Here is a 21,937-nt window from a genome sequence, read left to right as displayed (position 1 = left end):
GTATGACATCTCCCCATCATCTAGAAATTCATGGCATCTATTGTTCAAAGGTTGTTCAAATATAATGTTAAGGAACAGAATAGCTGTACGACTTGTATTAGATTTACAAATAAATTTCCCCTAGCACAACAGGACACCAGAAGCTCTTCGGGCATGCTAGAGAAAAAGGAAACGAGAAATACATGGATTGCAAAATGAGGAGTGAAAATTCAGCCTTTTCATAAACAAATTTCTATGTGCAGCTCTCTCCAAGAGATACAAGTTTGATCTTATTCATAAACAGATACACATGAATATTTTTTTTTTATTATCCAGGCCAGGGAGAAACGTCACACAAGAAAGATGTACAGCCTGGTGAGCAGAATGTTAGCCACATTCAGTGAACCAGGGCCAAAGGGCAACCTCTGCTGACAAATAGCTCCTTTGATATAAGGAATAAGACAAGCCAAGTTGTTGGCTGTACTCTAATAACCACATGCCCTGCATCTGTACCTCATATAACTTCAGCTACTTAGAAAGCACAGCTAGCAAACAAGTCACATTCAATGTAATTCTCTAAGAGCCTTTTTTATCAAACTGTGCTAGTGGTCCCTGGTGCAGCAATGTCAACAATGCCCATTCACTTTGAATGGGCTTCATCTGCATTGCAGCGTGGGAAACGCTAGCATGGCTTGATAAAAGGGACCCTTAATTCGGAGCTTATATTTACATGCCAGTTATGCTTATGTTTATTAAAAACTTTATATACCGCCAGGCTTTAACAGATCTAGGCTGTTAACAATAAATAAAACAAAACGCAGTACAAACTGTATAGTAAAAGAGGAACACCTTTCAAATAGGAAAGACCTAATTCAATCATTCAAGCGCATCCATACAAAGAAAAATTGTGTTTCTAAAATTGCAATAAATCCTTCTGTTTTCTTCATCATATATATCAAATGCCTGATGCAAAAAATAAGTTTTAAGCAAAGTGTTAAATTTCTTCAAATTCACTTCAGCCCTCAGAGCTTAACATAAGAATATAAGAATAGCCATACTGTGTTAGACCAATGGTCATCTAGCCCACTATCCTGTTTCCAACAGTGGCCAATCCAGGTTACAAGTACCTGGAAGAAACCCAAAGAGAAGCAACATTCCAGAATCCCAAACAGTAGCAAGATTCTGGAACCCCAAAGAGTAGCAACATTCTATGCTACCAATCCCAGGGCAAGCAGTGGCTTCCCCATGTCTATCTCAATAGCAGACTATGGACTTTTCCTCCAGGAACTTGTACAAACTTTTTTTAAACCCAGATACATTAACCGCTGTTACTACTTCTTCTGCAAAGAGATCCAGAGCTTAACTATTCGTTCAGTGAAAAAATATTTCCTCCTATTTGTTTTAAAAGCATTTCCATGTAACTTTATTGAGTGTCCCCTAGTCTTTGTACTTTTTGAAAGAGTAAAAAATCAATTCAACTTCTACTCGTTCTACACCACTCAGGATTTTGTAGACCTCCATCATATCACCTCAGCCTTCTCTTTTCCAAGCTGGATCCCTAACCTCTGTGAATACTTTTTTGACTTTTTTTTGTGTGCACAATTCCTTCCATTCTAAAGGCTTGGTTCTCCCTGTCCCAGGTCTGACATCTCCCAACTTTCTTCCCCCTCAAGTTAGATCCCCTCCCCCACTGCCTCACTCCTCAGCTTAGCTAGAAATCAAGCCTAAGTTAGATCTATCTCCCCACCCCCCCCACCCCCACCGCAGGTTCAAATCTCTCTCAAGTGTAGAAATCCACATCAGCCTTTTCTCCCTTTCCCCATTCCCCAACAAGACTCCCTCACATTTCTCTCTCCATCCCTCTTTCTCAGAGCACCCTCAGCATATACATCCCTGAAGCTCTCACAACTCCCTCCCCTGCATACAGCCAGCCATAGTGCTTTCTCAAACCCCTCCAGCGCAGACCACTATCTCTCTCTTTCTCTCTGGCACCCCCCTCCCAGAGCTCTCTCTCATAATCACCCCCCCCCCCACCACCACCCTTCACACATACACATCCATAGTGCTCTCTTAAATCCTGCCTGGAATACACACTTCCACAGCTCTCATGACTCCATAAGGTGCTCACTGTACCAGAGCTTTGTCTGAAACCCACCCCCATAGCTTATTCTTCTAATCCTGATGTGGTACTTCCAGTGGTGTAGCCACAGGTGGGCCTGGGTGGGCCTGGCCCCACCCAATTAAGGCTCAAGCCCACCCAACAGTAGCACACGTTTAGCGGTAGCTGGTGGGGATCCCAAGCTCCGCCAGCTGAAGGCTTCCCCCTGATGGTAATGAAAACGCTATTCTCCACGATACTGGCACCTGCGCATGCTCAGTTTTCAGCGCATGCCTGCTGCAGACTACTAAGGTGTAAAGAAGTATTTTCCCACCAGCTGAGATTTTTTGTTGGTGGTGGGTGAAGGGGAGAACACTTGATGTCCACCCACTTCTTGCCTAGGCCCACCCAAAATCTGTTGTCTGGCTACGCCCCTGGGTACTTCTCATGTTCAAAGTTGGGCATGGAAATTTGGGAGCAATGCATAGAATCCGGGGGAATATTTATCTACTTTTATTTAGAGTGAGCAGAGGTTTTTCTGAGGATGAAGGGCTTTTCCATTTTCAAAAGTATGAATGTATTTTAACCTAGAACAATTGTGTGCAAGAAATAGCAGGTGCAAACAGGTGCACATAGCTTTCCTGGGATAATTTTCAAATCTCATGCTTTCATTTTGGAAGTCTGGCAAAGCACGAAGTACTTTCCGCTATTGTGGGCAGTCACCCTTAGCGTTCTGCTTTCTGCTCTGATGCACACTAGTATAGTCAAGTCCGAACAAAGATATAAATGTTCAGGTGCTTTAGAAATTAATGGAAAGCATATAAATGGATGTACAGTGCTCCATATGTCCAGCATCACTATATTAAATACATCATTGGTCATTATGATCAAGAACCCCTTACACAAGCTAAAGGGAGCAAATTTAGCTTCCGGTCTGAGCATTCCAGCGTTTAACAATAGTGCCCCCCACCCTGAAGAAAACCCTCTTCCAATCTTCCAGCGGGAGAACCCCACCTTCTAGCCCCTCCTGGCAAGGCTCTCCTCCTCCAATATCCCTGGCAGAGCCTCCCCCTGCCTTTTAGCCTCTGTGTCAGGACCCAATACACATCCCATCTACTCTTCTCTTCTTCCCGCCAATCCTTAGTCTGAACACAGAGAGCCCCCCCCATGCCCTTCACTCATCCTACTCTCCAGCTGGTTGGCAGGGAGTCTGCGTCATAGCTCCAACTGTTTCAGCCTCCAATGCCAATCAGACTCTGTGCAGCAGATGCTCATGCTGGGCCTTTGAGTGTAAGAGTGCTCAGCATATTATTAACTTCATATTTTGGGAACTAAAGCCATATATACCAGCTTCTACACACCTTTTAGTATATCAGTATTTTACAGTTCCCTATTTAGAAGAGAAATTTCCTTTTACCCCAAGAGATCCTTAATTGTTTCACTAGAAATGTAATGTTGCCATCAACCACTATCGAACAACTCTGTCATCGTGTTATGCTATGGCCAATATGCAGAAAAGTTTACCTGTCTTTATAGGGTGCTCATACATTCGTATAGACATTGTGATACAATCATTTTATAAACTTTTTATCATAGCTGAATAAATCTGCTCTCCAGTTCTTCAAGCTCTATTATCCAGTTTAATCATCATAAATCATGAAGAACACTCGTTTCTATCATTACCAATTATTGATCTTATGTAACTATTGACAGCAGAAAAAGAGGGTTGATTTAAACAGCAATAGAGACCCTTGAGGGGTAGATATTCAAAGTGATTTAAGTGGGCCCCTGCCTTCTTAAATCATGTTCAGCAGGCTGGCTGCCGATATTTGGCAGTATGTAACCAGGCAATGCCGCTGAATACCGGCACTAACTGGCTCAAATGAAACCGGGCAACAGAGGGGTGTAATGGGGGCAGAGTTGGGGAGGAGCCAGCAGTTAGGTGGGTGCTGGCAATGTTCAGAACTGGTGCCTACATAGCTAACCAGCCAGATAGACCACATAAAATAGAAGTCCTATCTTTGCCTGGTTAGCTATCCAGGCAAAGGCACTAAGTTTCGGCCAGTGACTGGATAACTTCTAGGTAGCAGTTTGAGAGGCTTCTGGTGCCTTTTCCCTTCCCCTGATTCTGATCTCCCCTCCCCTCCTCTAAAGACAAGAAGATCCCCCAACCAGACCACCCTCAGTCCTCCACCCTTAGAGCACCCCAGCCTCCCTTTGATAGCCTTGATGGTCTAGAGGGTCCTCCTGCCCATCAAGGCTCTGGTCTCAAAATGGCTGCCAGAATCTCTAGTAGTGATCTTGCTCTTAGGACCTTCTAGGCCATCAGGACAATCAACGATAGGCCTGGGGGGCCCTAAAGAGGGTGGGGGATGGGCTGAGGGTTTGGTTAAGGGCTCTCTTTGTCCTTCAGAGGTGGAGGGAGGGGAGATCCAGATAGAGGGGAAGAGAAGGGGGATATGGAGGGGGTGACACCACCTTCTTCCCTTTATGCAACGCTGAATATCATCCCCATAAGATTTGGTGGTCAGCACATGCTAGCATGGCCCTGATATTCAATGCTGGTGCCTGGACATGGCCTGACATCGAATATCAGAACCTAATACTTCTTGTACATAAGTACATAAGTGTTGCCATACTGGGACAGAGTCTGAAGGGCCATCAAGCTCAGAATCTTGTTTCCAACAGTGGCCAATCCATGTTACAAGTTCCTGGCAAGATCCCAAAACAGCATAATACAATACAGTACAATTTCTGTGATGGTCACTGTTTGAAAAAAAAAAACATTGACCACTGCTGGCTGAATATTGACCGTTAAGTGCTTTCATTTTGTTTTTTCTATTTTAATGACTGATACATCAGTAATGAAATTAATATGAACTGGAAGTTCCAGAATGGACAAGCTAAGAAATCATCCTTGCCATGACATGACGTCCCACAGCGATGCATTCACACTGATAATAGGAGTCATACAGAGCAGTAATAATCCATAAGATCTGTGCAATGAAATGTTATTCTATTCACACAAATGTATTCTAACAACCCACCATGAATAGCCAATTACATGCATTAAGCTTTGATGAGATTGTGAAAAAAAAAAAAAAGAGATGGTGACCTCCTTGTTTGCCTCTTAAAAGGTTAATCCAAAAAAGAACCATGCGGGATTTGAACCATTATGTGCTGGCAGTGCAAAGTCCTACACTACAGGTACAAACTGTTCTTTCATGTGTCGGCCCCCATTATAGAGAATGTAAGCAGATTTTCATTAAGTTCATTGGCAGGGAACATTTCCTTTTGGCGTGGTCTTCATTACCCGAGCCCTTCGGCGCTACTACAACCTGCTGGGATTCCATTTTTCAACTTTATGAACTCATCCCGTTCTCGGCTTGACAACAGAAGCCCTTTTTTTTTGTTTTTTTTCTGTGACTCAGTTCAAAGCATAATGCTGTATCAAATACAATGCATGGTAACTTTTTACAAAGAAAAGGTGAGAAAGGCAAAGAGGCCCTTTTACTAATAATGTGGGCTTAGCGCATTTTAACACGGGAGTGCATGCTAAGCTCATTTTTACCAAAGCAGTATTTTAGGCACTTTTCTAATTTTTTTCTTTCAAGTCATGTGCGGATGTTTGCTTTAGTGTGCGGCGATGGCCAAAAAAGCAAGCAGGATGCTAGGAATTATTAGGAAAGGGATAGTAAATATCAAGAATGCTATAATGCCTCTGTATCGCTCCATGGTACGATCTCACCTTGAGTATTGCATTCAATTCTGGTCATTGTATCTCAAAAAAGATGTAGCGGAATTAGAAAAGGTTCAAAGAAGAACAACCAGAATGATAAAGGGGATGGAACAGCTCTCATACGAGGAAAGGCTAAAGAGGTTAGGGTTCTTCAGCTTGGAAAAGAGACAGCTGAGGGGAGATATGATTCAGGTCTACAAAATCCTAAGTGGTGTAGAATGAGTAGAAGTGAATCGATTTTTTATTCTTTCAAAAAGTACAGAGACTAGGGGACACTCAAGGACGGTACATGGTAAAGGCGGTTAGCTTAGCGGGGTTTAAAAAGGTTTGGACAGCTTCCTAAAGGAAAAGTCCATAGACCATTATTAAAATGGACTTGGAGAAAATCCACTGTTTATTTCTGGGATAAGCAGCGTAAGATGTTTTGTACTTTTTTGGGATCCTGCCAGGTATTTGTGACCTGAATTGGCCACTGTTAGAAACAGGAAGCTGGGCTTGATGGACTTTTGGTCTGTCCCAATATAGCAATACTTATGTACTTATGAAATAGATTTTAAAACATATAGGAGAAAATATTTTTTCAAAGTATAGTTAAGCTCTGGAACTCATTGCCGAAGGATGTAGTAACAGCAGTTAGCATATCTGGGTTTAAAAAAGGTTTGGACAAGTTCCTGGAGGAAAAGTCTATAGTTTGCTATTGAGACAGATATAGGGAAGCCACTGTTTGCCCTGCGACTGGTAGCATAGAGTGTTGTTACTCTTTGGATTCTGGAATGTTGCTACTATTTAGGATTCTGGAATCTTGCTACTCTTTGGGGTTCTGCCGGGTTCTTGTGACCTGGATTGGCCACTGTTGGAAACAGGATACTGGGCTAGATGGATCATTGGTCTGACCTAGTATGGCTATTCAAATCAAATCTAAATCAAATCTAGTGTGTTACCTGAAAAAAGTTAACACAGGATCTGTATTTAGGAGGCACTTAGTGCACCTGCGTTAAGTCTGTGATAACCAGTTAGCATGTGCTAACGAGAACAAACTAGCCGGTTAATGCTTTCATGCCCATTTTCTACCCGTGACACGCCCCCAGCAAAAACTATTTTTAAAAAATAGCTAATGTGTGCGTTAACAGGCTGGCTAACGCGTTTTGTGGTAAGACTTTATTTTTTTGCTTCAGCGTACATTAGCGTTTAATGCAGTATAGAAAAAGGACCTCAAAGTGTGTAAAACGGAGTGAAATGTATAGAGAGAGCAGGGGTTCTCAACTCAGTCCTCAGGACACACCTAGCTAATCAGGATTTCAGGAAACTCACAATGAATGTGCATGAGATAGACCTGCATATAATGGAGGTAGTGCATGCAAATTTAATCCATATTCATTATGGATATCTTGAAAACCTGACTGGCTGGGTGTGCTCCTCAATTCTGGTCTTCAAGACCTTTGACAGCTTTGGTTTCGGGACAACCATAGATGCAAATTATCATGGCTGTTAAATTAAGTGTATGCAAAAGATATATCATGAGTATTCATTGTAATCACCCAGAAAACCTGACATAGCGGTGGCTTCTGGAGAAGAAAGGGGAGAGCTGGGGTGAACCAAGATCCAGAGCTGAGGGCAACGGTCTCAATGATGCTTTTTCCAAACATTACATTAAGTGCATCATGAACACAATAGATTCATTTATGCTGTAATGTGCATTTTCATATTAAATTCATTAGAACATAGAGCATTTCACCCTTTGTTAAATGAAGTGCAAAAAACAAAAAAACCAAACAGAACTGCCATTAGCGGTTTTAACATACAACTATTCATTCAAGCAACATGAATGAGGGTTTCTCAGTTAACAAGAAGTCTATGCAAATAATAGTGCATCCATCACACATGTAGCGCCCAGTTTATAATATAGTAACATATAACAGAAAATGACAGCAGATAAAGACCTGCACAGTCCATCCAGTCTGCCCAAAGAGATAAGCTCATTTTACATGGTATGCGATACTTTATATGTGTACCTGAGTTTGATTTGTCATTGCCATTCTCAGGGCACAGACCGTAGAAGTCTGCCCAGCACTGTTCTTGTACTAAACGTTACTTGAAGCTACTGTTGAAGCCCCTTAAAATTTGCACTCCAGCTCATCCATATCTATTCAGTCATGATTAGGGTGTAGAACGTAGAAGTCTGCCCAGCACTGGGTTTGCTTTCTAATTACCGGTGTTGCCACCCAATCTATGCTAAGATTCCATGGATCCAATCCTTCTAAACAGGATTCCTTTGTGTTTATCCCATGAATGTTTGAATTCTGTTACTGTTTTCATCTCCACCATGTCCCGCAGGAGGGCATTCCATGTATCCATCACCCTTTCCGTGAAAAAATACTTCCTGACATTACACCTGAATCTGCCCCCCTTCAACTTAATTCATGTCCTCTAGTTCTACCGCCCTCTCGTCTCCGGAAAAGGTTCGTTTGCGGATTAATACCTTTCAAATATTTGAACATCTGTATCATATCACCCCTGTTTCTCCTTTCCTCCAAGGTATATACATGTTCAGATTGGTAAGTCTCTCCTCGTATGGTTTGCAAAAATCTCATATCATTTTTGTAGCTTTTTTTTGCTCCGCTTCCAGTCTTTTTACATTTTTAGCAAGTTACGGCCTCCAAAACTGAACACAATGCTCCAAATGGGGCCTCACCAATGACTTGTAGAGGGGCACTGACACCTCCTTTTTTCTGCTGGTTATGCCCCTCTCTTTACTGGCAAGGCTGTTATAATCTGTCAGAGCAGCATAATGGTTCTAGAATTAAGATGAAAACCCTTTTTCTCATATTTTTCCATAAAGGACTTCTGCTAGAAGATCAGTGTTTTACTTGCAAAAATGGCACCGTTGAAATCTGCCGTCCCATTTTGCATGCAAAGTTAAGAACATACAACCTGTGTGCAGTTTTATACACACATCATAGAGGTTTTTTGGGGCCTGGGTGCTGTTAGGGTCCCAGGGGTTCTTAACCCAGTCCCCGGGACACACCCAGCCAGTCAGGTTTCAGGATATCCACAATGAATATGCATGAGATAGATTTGCATGCACTACATGAAAATTTCTGTCATGCATATTCGTTTGGGTATCTTGAAAACCTGACTGGCTGGGTGTGTCCCAAGGACTGGGTTGAGAATGCCTGGTTAAGATGTATACTTTTTGATTCTGAAAATAGTTCTTGTAAATTTAATTAGGAAAAAACTCCCTGCACAGTAAAGCAGGTATAAGATGGTTTGGGTGATTTCCCAGGATAATTTGCAAAGTGAACTTATGCATGTAAATTAGAGGTGTTATAACCTTCTGATTTCTGCTGGCTGATATAAAATTACCCCTTGGTGAATAATGGAAAATGCACTAGTATATTGTTGTTTAGGCCAGTATTCAGTACATCTTGGGAATAATGTCAAATGTCTAATTTAGTTCTTTCATAGTAACATAGTAGCATAGTAGATGACGGCAGAAAAAGACCTGCATGGTCCATCCAGTCTGCCCAAGACAAACTCATATGTGTATACCTTACCTTGAATTTGTACCTGTCCTTTTCAGGGCACAGACCGTATAAGTCTGCCCAGCAGTATTTCCCACCTCCCAACCACCAGTCCTGCCTCCCATCATCGGCTCTGGTACAGACCGTATAAGTCTGCCCTCCCCTATCCTAGCCTCTCAACCACCAACCCCTCTTCCCCCTACCTGCTCTGCCACCCAATTTCAGCTAAGCTTCTGAGGATCCATTCCTTATGCACAGGATTCCTTTATGCATATTCTACGCATGTTTGAACTCCGTTACCGTTTTCATCTCCACCACCTCCCGCGGGAGGGCATTCCAAGCGTCCACCACCCTCTCCGTGAAAAAATACTTCCTGACATCTTTCCTGAGTCTTCCCCCCTTCAATCTCATTTCATGTCCTCTCGTTCTACCGCCTTCCCATCTCCGGAAAAGATTCGTTTGCGGATTAATACCTTTCAAATATTTGAACATCTGTATCATATCATCCCTGTTCCTCCTTTCCTCCAGGGTATACATGTTCAGGTCCGCAAGTCTCTCTTCATACGTCTTGGAATGCAAATCCCATACCATCCTCGTAGCTTTTCTTTGCACCGCTTCCATTTTTTTAACATCCTTCGCAAGATACGGCCTCCAAAACTGAACACAATACTCCAGGTGGGGCCTCACCAACGTCTTATACAGGGGCATTAAAACCTCCTGTCTTCTGCTGGTCACTCCTCTCTCTATACAGCCTAGCAATCTTCTAGCTATGGCCACCGCCTTGTCGCACTGTTTCGTCGCCTTCAGGTCCTCAGATACTATCACCCCAAGATCCCTCTCCCCATCCGTGCCTATCAGACTCTCCCCGCCTAACACATATGCCTCTCTTGGATTTCTACTCCCTAAGTGCATAACTTTGCATTTCTTCGCATTGAATTTTAATTGCCATACGTTAGACCATTCTTCTAGCTTCTTCAGATCTTTTTTCATGTTTTCCACTCCCTCCGGGGTGTCCACTCTGTTGGAAATCTTGGTGTCATCCGCAAAAAGGCAAACTTTACCTTGTAACCCTTCGGCAATGTCACTCACAAATATATTGAACAGAATCGGCCCCAGCACCGATCCCTGAGGCACTCCACTACTCACCTTTCCCTCCTCCGAGCGAACTCCATTCACCACCACCCTCTGGCGTCTGCCCGTCAACCAGTTCCTAATCCAGTTTACCACTTCGGGTCCTATCTTCAGCCCGTCTAGTTTATTTAAGAGCCTCCTGTGGGGAACCGTGTCAAAAGCCTTGCTGAAATCTAAGTAGATTACGTCTATAGCACGTCCTTGATTTAATTCTCCGGTCACCCAGTCAAAGAATTCAATGAGATTCGTTTGGCACGATTTCCCTTTGGTGAAACCATGTTGTCTCAAATCTTGCAACTTATTGGCTTCCAGGAAATTCACTATCCTTTCCTTCAGCATGGCTTCCATTACTTTTCCAATAACCGAAGTGAGGCTTACCGGCCTGTAGTTTCCAGCTTCTTCCCTATCACCACTTTTGTGAAGAGGGACCACCTCCGCCATTCTCCAATCCCTCGGAACCTCTCCCGTCTCCAAGGATTTATTAAACAAGTCTTTAAGAGGACCCGCCAGAACCTCTCTGAGCTCCCTCAGTATTCTGGGGTGGATCCCGTCCGGTCCCATGGCTTTGTCCACCTTTAGCTTTCCAAGTTGTTGATACACACTCTCTTCTGTGAACGGTGCTCTATCCACCTCATTCTCAGGTGTACTTTTGCCAGTCCCTCTCGGTCCTTCCCCAGGATTTTCTTCAGTGAAAACAGAACAAAAGTATCTATTTAGCAAATTGGCTTTTTCTTCATCATTTTCTACATAGTGTTTCGTTGTATCTTTTAGTCTCACAATTCCCTTTATAGTCTTTCTCCTTTCACTAATATACCTGAAGAAGGTACTTCTATAGTTAGTGTAACTATACTAGTAGGGCCAGATTAGTAAATGGTGCCAGAAAACAGGTGCTGGGAAAAAAAAATCAGCAGCCTTTATAGAATAGTGCCTAGTGGGGATTCCCACACCCAAGTATGGGCGAGAGGGCTTATGCCAGCTGAAACCTAGTGTAAATCCTGGCATGCAACTTGGGCACACAACCCCCAAATTCTATAATACTGCGTGTAATTCTTTGGAAATCCCCTGACCTGCCAATGCCCCTTCCCATGGCCATGACCCCTTTTGGCTTATGCATGAGAACATTTAGATGTGAATCGTTACAGAATTATGCACAGCCAAATCCAAATTAGTGCCAACATCAATAATTGATTGTTAACAGTCAATCATTGATTGTTAACGGCTCATTAACTCATTGATTTGAGCACGGATCTAAGAATCACATGCAAATTTGGGCTTTATTTATGCAATCCGGGGATAGTCATTTAAGTATAATAGCTAAATTTTGATTTTACTATGTAAAAGCTATAAGGCAGTTCTATAATTGAGCAGCCATTTTTTATGTGCCCCTTGTGTGCACAAAATTACAGAATGTTATCATGTATGCATGCAAATGTGTAACTAAAAGGGGATGGGATTTGATATACCACCTTTCTGTGATTACAATTACATTGGTTTACATAGTTATATACAGGTACTTATTTTCTACCTGGGGCAGTAGAGGGTTAAGTGACTTGCCCGGCATCACAGGGAACTGTAGTGTGAGTTGAACCTGGTTCCCTTGATTCTCAGGCCACTGCACAAACTGTTAGGCTACTCCTCCTCTCCAGGTTTTCAGGTTACTCGCAATGATATGCATGAGATAAGTTTGCATGCACTAACTATTCCGTAAGGGTGTGTGTGTACATGGTGTAGAGTGTAAATGCAAGGGGAGAGTTCATGTGGGCTGGCAATGGGAGTGACTCACACCTTTTTCCAGTAATAGCTCAAGGTGAGTTACACTCAATTATACCAGGTATTTCCCTGTCCGTGAAGGGCTCACAATTCAATATTTTATACCTGAGTTATTGGAATGTTAAGTGACTTGCCCAAGTTACAAGGAGCAGCAGTGGGATTTGAACTGGATGACCCTGGATGTCAAGTCCAGTGCTCTAATCACTAAACTATTCCACTCCACTCTACATGGGTGCAACCCACAGAAACTTGTTTCAGCCACACTTTGGCTTTCAGCAGATTGAGTAAAAATCACATTTCCAGTTCTAACCCTACTCTGCTAGGGGACATCACATGACATAAACTATACTTCTCTAACAATCATTTGGCCACTTCATTCAAGGACACATTAACCTCATGTGCCGCATCTGACAGTGAAATGCACTAAATTATTGCACTTGGCAATAAGGCCTCTGATATTTCTAACGCCCGATGTGACTGATGGGGAAGCCAATTGCATCAACCCACATGAGATCAAGGTTAAGCATTTGCTCTGCGAGGTCTGGGCTGAAGATCAACTGTAAAGCTCTTTACAGGGAGTTTAAGGGAATGCAGTGCTACGTGAGAAAGCTATGCTTTGTCAGAAAAGTTTGCCATTGCATACCTTCATAGGATGGTCAAAGCCTTGGGAAAAACAATACCTGAAAACACATATTTTGTGTAAGCAAGGGATCGGTATTACTATTAATCAGTGCCTTGTCAAAATTCAGGATTATACGAACAAAGAAATTCTTTTCTTGAATTCCTTCTGCAGATGTCATTGTGGAAACAGTCTACTGAAAGCCACTGTACTTGAAGAAAGTATAAGCATTCTAATGAAGTATTAGGTTATCTCACCAGCATGAAGCTACTATATAGAGTGGAATGGTTATATTTCACATTTCAAGACTTTGCATTTATTAGAACATTTTTTCTATTCGTATTTCTATATAACTAAAGTAATACAATTCAAGTAGATTTATATTTACCGTTTAACAGGCACATGCACATAGTCTGTTGACATAAGCAGCTGCACAGGGCTCTGCAGTCTTAGGGACTCTGCCCCAATATGTTCCCCTGTCTCTGAAACCCCTCTATTTTAAAACATGTGTTTCTCCATAGAGGACTCAGGACTAAGCCATGCAGCAATTTGCATAGGCAGTCTGCCGCTGACCTTGGAGCCTACTCTCTACTGCCTTCCACTCTCTTCTGATGTAACTTCCTGCTTCCACTAGGGCGGGATACAGTAGAGCGAAGGCTCAGGGACTGGCAGTAAACAACCTTTGGAAATTGCTGCTGCTGCCGCTCTGAGCCCTCTATGGAGAAATGCACATTTCAAGGGGTGTGTGTGTGCGCGGGGGGGTTCTAAGACAGAAGAGTGAAGCACTTAGGGTGTGAGTTCGAGAATCTTGAACCAGGATCTGTATGAGATAGGAAGCCAAAGTAACCGAGGGAACAGAGGAGTGATGTGATCATGTTTTTTTGCATGTAATAGTAAATGAACAGTAGAGTTTTATAAGGTCTGGAGACGATGTAATTGGATCTGCGTAATACCAGCATATACAGATTTCAGTAGTCTACGTGGGAAATAATAAAAGCATGAATTAGAGTATGCTAAGAAGGAAAGTCCAAAATTTTATAAATAGGGCAAAAGCGGTTCAGCCAAAAGATGCCAGTCTTAACAACGTAAGAGATTTGGTTTTCAAAGGAAAGGCGGGAATCTAAGATGACACCTAAAGGACCTATATTCAAAGCCATTTAAATGGATAGGAGAGGCTACTGCCCATTTAAATCACTTGAGGCTGTCTGCTGATATTCAGTGGGACTGACCAGCCATTTTGGAACCAAGCTGCACATGGGCATTACAGGGGCAGTCAGATGACCTGGCAGCTATTCGAGAGCCAGCTATATTCAGTGCCAGGGCCTGCCTAGCTAAGGGGGGCATATAGGACCGCACAAAAAGCAGTCATAACTATGCCCACTTAGCTATACAGATGCTGGCACTCACATAATTTATGGGTATAGCCTGAGGGATTCTCTGGTTCCCCCTCCTTCACTTCTCAATTCAAATTCCCCCTCCTTTCCTCTGCCTGAAGAGTTCTCCATCCTCCAACAAGGCCCCCCTGCTATTCACATAGGCACCCCCAGTTCTAACTTTAAGAATTTTGGTGATATAGAGGGACCAATGGGCAGGAGCAGTGGCATAGGAGGGGGGGGGGGGCAGTCCGCCCCGGGTGCATGCTGCTGGGGGGGTGTCATCTCTGTTGGTTCCTTGCTCCCTCTGCCCCGGAACAGGTTACTTCCTGTTCCGGGGCAGAGACAGCAAGGAACCAATGGAGCCGACGCAGCTCCCAGTGACGTGGACTTGGGGGCGGATCGGCCCTCCCGCCCGCCCCTCGCTTCTAAAGTAAGTAACAATGCGCTCCGGGGGGGAGGGTGCGCGCCGAGGGGGGCGCTGTGCTGCACCCGGGGAGGGGGGGGTGCGCAGCGGTGACCCGCCCCGGGTGTCAGCCGCCCTCGCTACAGCACTGGGCAGGAGCGATGCCCATTCACTCCTGCCCCTTGAAGCTCTGGTCTCAAAACTGCCAGCATTACCTCTAGAGGTAGTCTTGTAATACCAGCACTAGCATCACGAGACTGCCACTAGAGGTCTCAGCTTCTATTTTAAGGCTGGGGCCATGAAAGTCCCAACATAATGAAATGCCTTCTCATTATAGTTACCAATATGTAGTACCACTAACCTTTGGGGACAACTGGAGAGAGTTTGTGATGTTCAACTATATTTTCAAGCAAATTAAAAGTATTTACATCTCTGGATCATGGGAGAGAAAGATTTTCAAATGACAAATGCACACATAAGACTATTACTAATCACTTACACAGCAACATTCATGCCTTTGTTCAGCTAATGAGTCATCAGTCAAAATTAACGATCTGTATTGCTTTATAATGAGGGGCATCAACTGTGGTTGTACTGTGATTTTTATTTTAATTAGCCTATTTTGGTTGCCTGTTGTTTTATATTTTTTTAAATTGTTAATGTTTTTCTTGATGTGATTTCAGGGCCCAGGACAGAAATGGAGGAGTGGGTCTCAAAGCCCACCTGTTGGCTATGCCTTTCTCAGCGTGAGGCAGGCTTGGGGGCCACCCTATAGCATGGGAACTCAGGGCAATTACCCTGTTTGCTACTCCTTAAAGCCAACACTGTGATTTTTAGCTTGAAGGGTAGTTAAAATCAAATTATAGAAATAAATAAACAGTTCTCACTACTTTACACATTGGTTCATGCACTTGTTGTTTCTCTTTTGGATTACTGCAATGTTGTCTATCACAGGTTAACAATTCACCAGTCCTGACGGTTGCAAAGTCTTCAGAATACTGCTGCTTGCTTTTTATGTAAAGCCCGTTCTCGTCACTCCCTCGGTTCTAACCAGCTTGTTCTCCCTTCCTCAAAGCAGGCCCATTATGAATCTACAAGATGGATAGGTTTTTTCTTTAAGGCCCACAAATTATGGAATGACCTCCCCTCTGCTTTGAGGTTAGAACTCTTTTTCCCTCACTTTAAAGCACTGCTGAAAACCCACTTATTTGGCCTTTCTTTTGGTATTCCTCTTCAGGAGCCTTTAGTGGTAGGCTGTGGTCCTCTCTGGCAGGCTTGGACTCAGGACCTTGCTTTGTTCTATTGTATGATTGCTGCTCTTGGTTGAATGGTCTCTTTTCTGTCTTAAACAGAGTTCTTTTCTTTTTCTCTTTATTGTTTATACTTTGTAAACCGCTTTGACCTATGCTTAGAAAAAGTGTTATATCAAGCTTGATGATAAACATAAACTTGCTGGCATTTGACCCTGGAAGTCCTATTTCTCATTGCTGTGAGCTGAAGTATTAAAGTTGCATCCTTGCATTCTCCCCTTTGCCTCCTACTGTCTGAAAAAAGAAGCTTAACTTGCAACAAGAGAAATGATTGTTAGGTCCTTATAACTGTCCTAAGTTATCTGGGTAACAGACTGAATATGGTTACTACCTGGATGGATTCCAGGACTGCCTTCTGACAATGCTCCATCTTGGTACAGGTGTGTACGCTGACCCAGAAGTTAATCGGGTACCGGCTGATATTCAGATTGGTGCCTGATTAACTCAGCGGATAAAGTTTAGGGCAGCTTTTTTGCTGTCCTAAATTTAGCCACTTACTTAACCAATTAGCTGCTAACCGGTTAAGTACCTGCTCCTCTCATGCTCTACCCACAGACCATCCTGGCACTATTTGGACAGTACAGGGCCAGTTAATGATGATAATAAGCCGCACTGTCTGGTTAAGTGGTTAGGCAGCCACAAGTGATTTAGTTGGGAAGGAGCCTCTGCTCCCTGGTTAAATCTTTTTGAATATTGGGCAGCTGGTTACTAATAACTGGGGTTAACTGTAAAATAACATGTCTTAATGGTAGCTTTGCACCTAACTCTTTTCTCACTCAGCCAGTCAGATTTTTAGGATACCCACAATGAACATGAATGAGATTAATTTGCATACAAATCTATCCCATTCATATTCATTGAGGGTATCCTGAAAACCTGATTGGCTGGGTGTATTCCGGGGACTGGGTTGAGAACCCCTGCTCTATAGCTACTAGATTTTTAAGAATCTTAAATTTAGGTATCCAGTGAAATCAGGAGCTTAAACTTAGATGCCCTGTGGTAATCAAATTTCAAAGGGAAGATTTAGGCTCCTAACTTCTTAAGGAGCCCTTTTACTAAAATGCATTAAAGAAATGGGTTTAGCATGTTTTAATGTGGAACTTTCCCATGCGCTAAGCCCATTTCTAACGTAGTCCAAAAATAGGGCTTTTTTTTCGCTTTCCAGGTCCCGTGCTAATTTTTCCATTAGTGTGTGAGATTTGCAAAAATATTAATGCAGGAGCACTTACCACCTCCTATTTAGGAGGCACTAACTGCTGGATTCTATATAGCACGCCTAGCATTCCGCGCTGAAATCTAAGCGCATTCCATAGCAACGTACATAACTTAATTGGCTTAACAAGCTAATCAATGTTGAGAACAGAACCTAACAAGCAATAATGAGCACTCATTGGCAATAATTAGAATTTACACGCACAACTCGTTAAGCGTATTCTGTAATGAACTGCACCTACATTCTAATGCACGCAGTTCAAAAGGGGTGTGGTTATGGGTGGGGAAATGGGCATTTTGTGGGTGTTCCAAAATGTACGCACGTAGTTATAGAATATAGCCCAGTGCATGTAAATCTTTGCGCAGGGATTTACGCTACACGTTCACTGGTGTAAATGGAGACATGTAGTTTTAGGCACTGGTATACCAACTAAGCATATTTTATGTACCGTGCTTAAATCTAGGTGCCGCTTATAGAATACGCTAAGCTGGAAATGTTTACTGCGTGGATTTTTTAAAGCACCTTTATATAGAATCTGGCCCTAAATGCTTTTTGTAAATGCTTGAAAGCATATCTGTTTACTAAGGCTTTTAATTGAGGGGTCCTTTTACTAAGATGCGTAGGCGCCTATGTGTGTTCAATGCGTATCAAATTAGAACTACCGCCCGGCTACCGTGTGCACTGGGTGGTAATTCTAATTTTTATACACGTCCAAACCATGCAGCAGAAAATAATTTATATTTTCTACTGTGTGATGCTAACTGGGCAGTAATTGGCAGTGTATGTACACTGACGATTACTGCCTGGTTAACCCGTGAGACCTTACCACTTAGTCAATAGGTGGCAGTAAGGTCTGAAGCCCAAAATGGATGCAAGCTGATTTTTATTTTGCCGCACGTCCATTTTTGGAAAAAAAGGTCTTTTTGGCAGGTGCGCTGAAAAATGGACCTGTGCACGTCCAATGCACGCGCCTACACAGCGCAGGCCATTTTTTGGCACGCCTTAGTAAAAGGGCCCCTGAATAAGCAACTGGAATGGGTTATATTTATGCTGTAGGATTAATGTTAGCTTAGAATTACGTTTTTGTATTGAATTTGCGTTACTTTATGAACGCTTTTATACTGTAAGCTGCCTAGAATATGAGCTAGTGCGGTCTAGAAACTGTGTGATAAATAAATAAATAAGTCTGCATTACCCAGTGAGGGTGTGCTAATGCGAATGCGCTAGCTGGATAACCCTTTCATGCTTATTCCCCACCCGTGACACACCCCCTCCTGAAATATAACAAAAAAATAGCACATGATTAGCGTGCACTGGCAGGCAAATTATAATAAGCGTTTCCCCCCCACGTTAAGCATGTGCTTAGCGCAGTTTAGTACAAGGGCATTTAAGGTAGGAGGCTAAACCCTTTGAAAACTGACACCATCGGTTCTTCAATTCACTGGTTCATTTTTAAGTGCTACCATCAGAACTAGAATGATTTAGGAGGTCCAATAAGTTTCCAAGGAGTTGTACTGCTGAAAAGGCGATCACTTCATTTACCTTAGTTCCTTGAAGGGGTCTGCCCTGACATGGGGAGTTTCTATAGATTTAGGGAACACCGTGCCCTCTGCACCTGGAACAACAAACAGACAGAACACAAATGTCAGAAGCATCAGACGAGAATGGTAAAGTCCAGAACACATCTGGAAAATCTTAATATAAAAACATAGTTTCACACAGTTCCTTGCTTGATGATTTTTCTGTGTGGTGGGGGTGGGGTGAGGGAGGGAGGGAGGGGTGTTGTCTTTTACAGAGAATAGAATGAACAAGTGGGCACAGGGTGATATGTTTTAAAGAAAAAAAGCCAACCATCCATCCTCACTAAAACAATCAATAGTTGATTGATAAAATGTCATATCTTTTAAGCTAGATCTCTCCTGGGCAATACTTATATACATTCTTCAGGCTGCCAGGAGGACTGAATTTTTTTTTACGCACGATGTTTAAACTGTGTTTGAAAAAAAAGAGGCTGAACTACTTACACAACATAAATCTGGGGAGTCATGGAATAAATAAACCCCAACACAAACAAAAATATATGTTTCTGTTGTCACATGCCTCTCCTTAAAACAGCTCTTGTATTATACAGCTCATTGGTAGTGCTAAACACATTTTACTTTGCTATACTACAAGCCAATTCATTTGGCACATCTGTTCAGCAAACAATATTCCATTATAACTGACCTTTTGGTTTCAAGGTTTAGGTTTATAAAGCATTTAAAAAAAATCTTTTTTAAAACCTTAGGGGCAGATATTTAGCTGGTAGTGGTCAGCATTTTTTAAAGCTGATGCCGGCGTTATTCCTAGATATTCAATGCCGGGGGGGGGGGGGGGGGCATGTCCCGCCTTTGTGGTTATTCAGCCCCTGCCAGCTCATACTTACACTTGAGTCATTTTTTTTCCCCTCTCTCTAATGGCTTTGTGCCCTCAGCAAATGCCCCTTTCACAATGGCCCTTTTCTTTCCCAATGAAAAAAAGGCTCAATAGTCAAAAAAAGCTGGGATCCTACATTTGAGCCATATTTTCAGCCAAACATAGGAGCCTAAGTTTTCGGCTGAAAATCCATCTTAATTTAAAGTGATTTAACTGGGCAGGAGAAGATTCAGTAGTACTACAAGGCTGATGCTAGAGATAGCAACAGCCATTTTGAAGACTGAGCCACACCAGGCAGGAGCAAGTGGTAATCACTTTTGCCTGTGTGCCCCCCCCCCCCCCCCACAGACCACTAGGAAGATTCAAGATAGGCCTGAGGAGGGGGCCTATGAGTGTGGCTTAGGCTTGCTTGGAGGTGGGTGGGAGGATTATGAAGTTCTGGGGGGTGGGAGGGACGATCAAAAGGGGGGGGGGGGTTAACTGTTCTGGAGGTAGGGTTACCATATGTCCTGATTTAAACGGACATGTCCGGACGGGTTTTGCCAGTCCGCCTGTTTGTCCGGATTTCTGGACAAACGGGCGGACGGGCCTATCCTAGCCTCCCCTTCCCTTACTATCTACTGCCCTGGTGGTCTAGTGATCTCTTCGGGGCAGGAAAGAGCCCCCTCTTTCCTGCCCGGAGCGCTGCCCTTGCCCTTCATCCTGTTGCTGTGATGGTCTCAGGATTCAAAATGGCCGCTGAGTGTTGAAGCGGCTTCATGAGACTTCAACTCTCGGCGGCCATTTTGAATCCTGAGACTGTCACAGCAACAGGATGCAGGGCAAGGACAGAGATCCAGGCAGGAAAGAGGGGGCTCTTTTCTGCCCCGAAGAGATCACTAGACCACCAGGGCAGTAGATAGTAAGTAAGGGGAGCGGAGGGGAGGTGACGGGGGGGGGGGGGCAGGGGAGGAGAATATGTGACAGGGGACGGAGCGTGGGTGGGACAGGACATGTGTCCTCTTTTTGAGAGGACAAAATATGGTAACCCTATCTGGAGGGTGGTAGGGGCAATGGAAATCATGGCTGGGGTCAGGACCTGACTTGAAACCCTTATGTGGATCCTGGCCAATATTCAGCACAACTGCAATTAGTATCAGATATTCAGTGCCCAAACATGACCAGACACTGGATATCCAGGGATTATTCTGCCCATGGTGGTCAGCATTTAAAAAAATGCTGTCTGCCACCAGCTGAGTATTGACTGGTTAAAAGTTATGCTTATGCATTCACGCCTGCCAGTCATTTGCCTAGATTTATGAACCTAATTTATACGCCTTGAACTGAAAATCAGTGCTAAGCTCCTAACTTTTTTTTTCTGCTCCCTAAATCTCCCCAGGTACCACCCACTTTTTTAGGCTCCTAGTAAATGTCTAATGAGGCCAATTTAGGAGCATAATACTCAGATAGAAGGATAAATCATTTGAATATTGAGCCGAAGGTCTCTGTAAACATAATAAGGTATGGACTTCCATGGAAACACTTTTTTGAATAACAAAAAATTTGACTAAAGGTAAACTTTCAAAACTATATTCGCAGGATGAAAAAAAAAAACACAGTTTCAGGTCTATATCGTCTAGTATTGGGACAGATTCTTTGCCTAATAGTGACATTTTCCAGAACTGTTTATCATTTACAAGTTGTCATAAGCTGCCAAGGCACACCATCCTTGAAGGTCATCAGTATCTGATTAGACTTCACTGTACACAATTCCAAACAATTTGAGGCTATGTTTATTCCAGATAATTAGACTGGTTATTAGCTTTCCAATGAAATTAGCTAACGTTGCTCAGTGCACCCACCTGACTAATCCAATGGAAATTATTGTGGTAATTGGAAGAGGGTGGAACAGCAGAACCGTATACTGCAGGTGTGTATTTAATGCTTCTAATTATAGCTAATAGAGTGGGAATGCTCAATTGAATACCAGCTGCAGGTGGGTTGCCGTACATGCCCAAGTCAACGATGAGGGCATACAATGGCATGTCAGTCAGATCATTGTTTCTTTAGTGAGTGCTCTCTTCTGGAGTTTGATTGAAATTACACCTGCCTCATGAAATGATGTTGTGACTCCAACAATGTACACATTGATCCCTGTGGAGGAGCCCTCAGCTTGCCTGGCAATTTGAAATACCAAGGAAGTTCTGCTCCATTGAATATCTGTAAATAAGTGCCAGCCCCAAGTCTAGCATCAAACAAGGGAAGTCAACTGGATTGGTGGTAGATGGAAGGACTAACCCCTCGATGGGCTCCCTCTGAACAGTCCCCAGAGCCACTGGCCTTGGCAGAGCTGTAATCCACCATGAATAGGCTCTCAAAAAGAT

The 21,937-nt window shown here is 43.1% G+C and overlaps 1 protein-coding gene across 1 annotated transcript in view; it reads right to left on the bottom strand.

Moving 5' to 3' along the window:
- SGCD (sarcoglycan delta) overlaps positions 1-21,937 on the bottom strand; it is a 255,517-nt gene that overhangs the window by 44,331 nt on the left and 189,249 nt on the right. The window contains 1 exon segment of the mRNA XM_030211794.1: positions 18,702-18,774. Within this exon segment, the coding sequence (XP_030067654.1) occupies positions 18,702-18,774 (73 nt within the window).

This window comes from Microcaecilia unicolor, chromosome 8 (genome assembly GCF_901765095.1).
Source record: "Microcaecilia unicolor chromosome 8, aMicUni1.1, whole genome shotgun sequence".
In the NCBI taxonomy this organism is placed as follows: Eukaryota; Metazoa; Chordata; class Amphibia; order Gymnophiona; family Siphonopidae; genus Microcaecilia; species Microcaecilia unicolor.
Note: the sequence above shows the minus strand (reverse complement) of the source record. Positions and strands in the feature narration are given on the sequence as shown.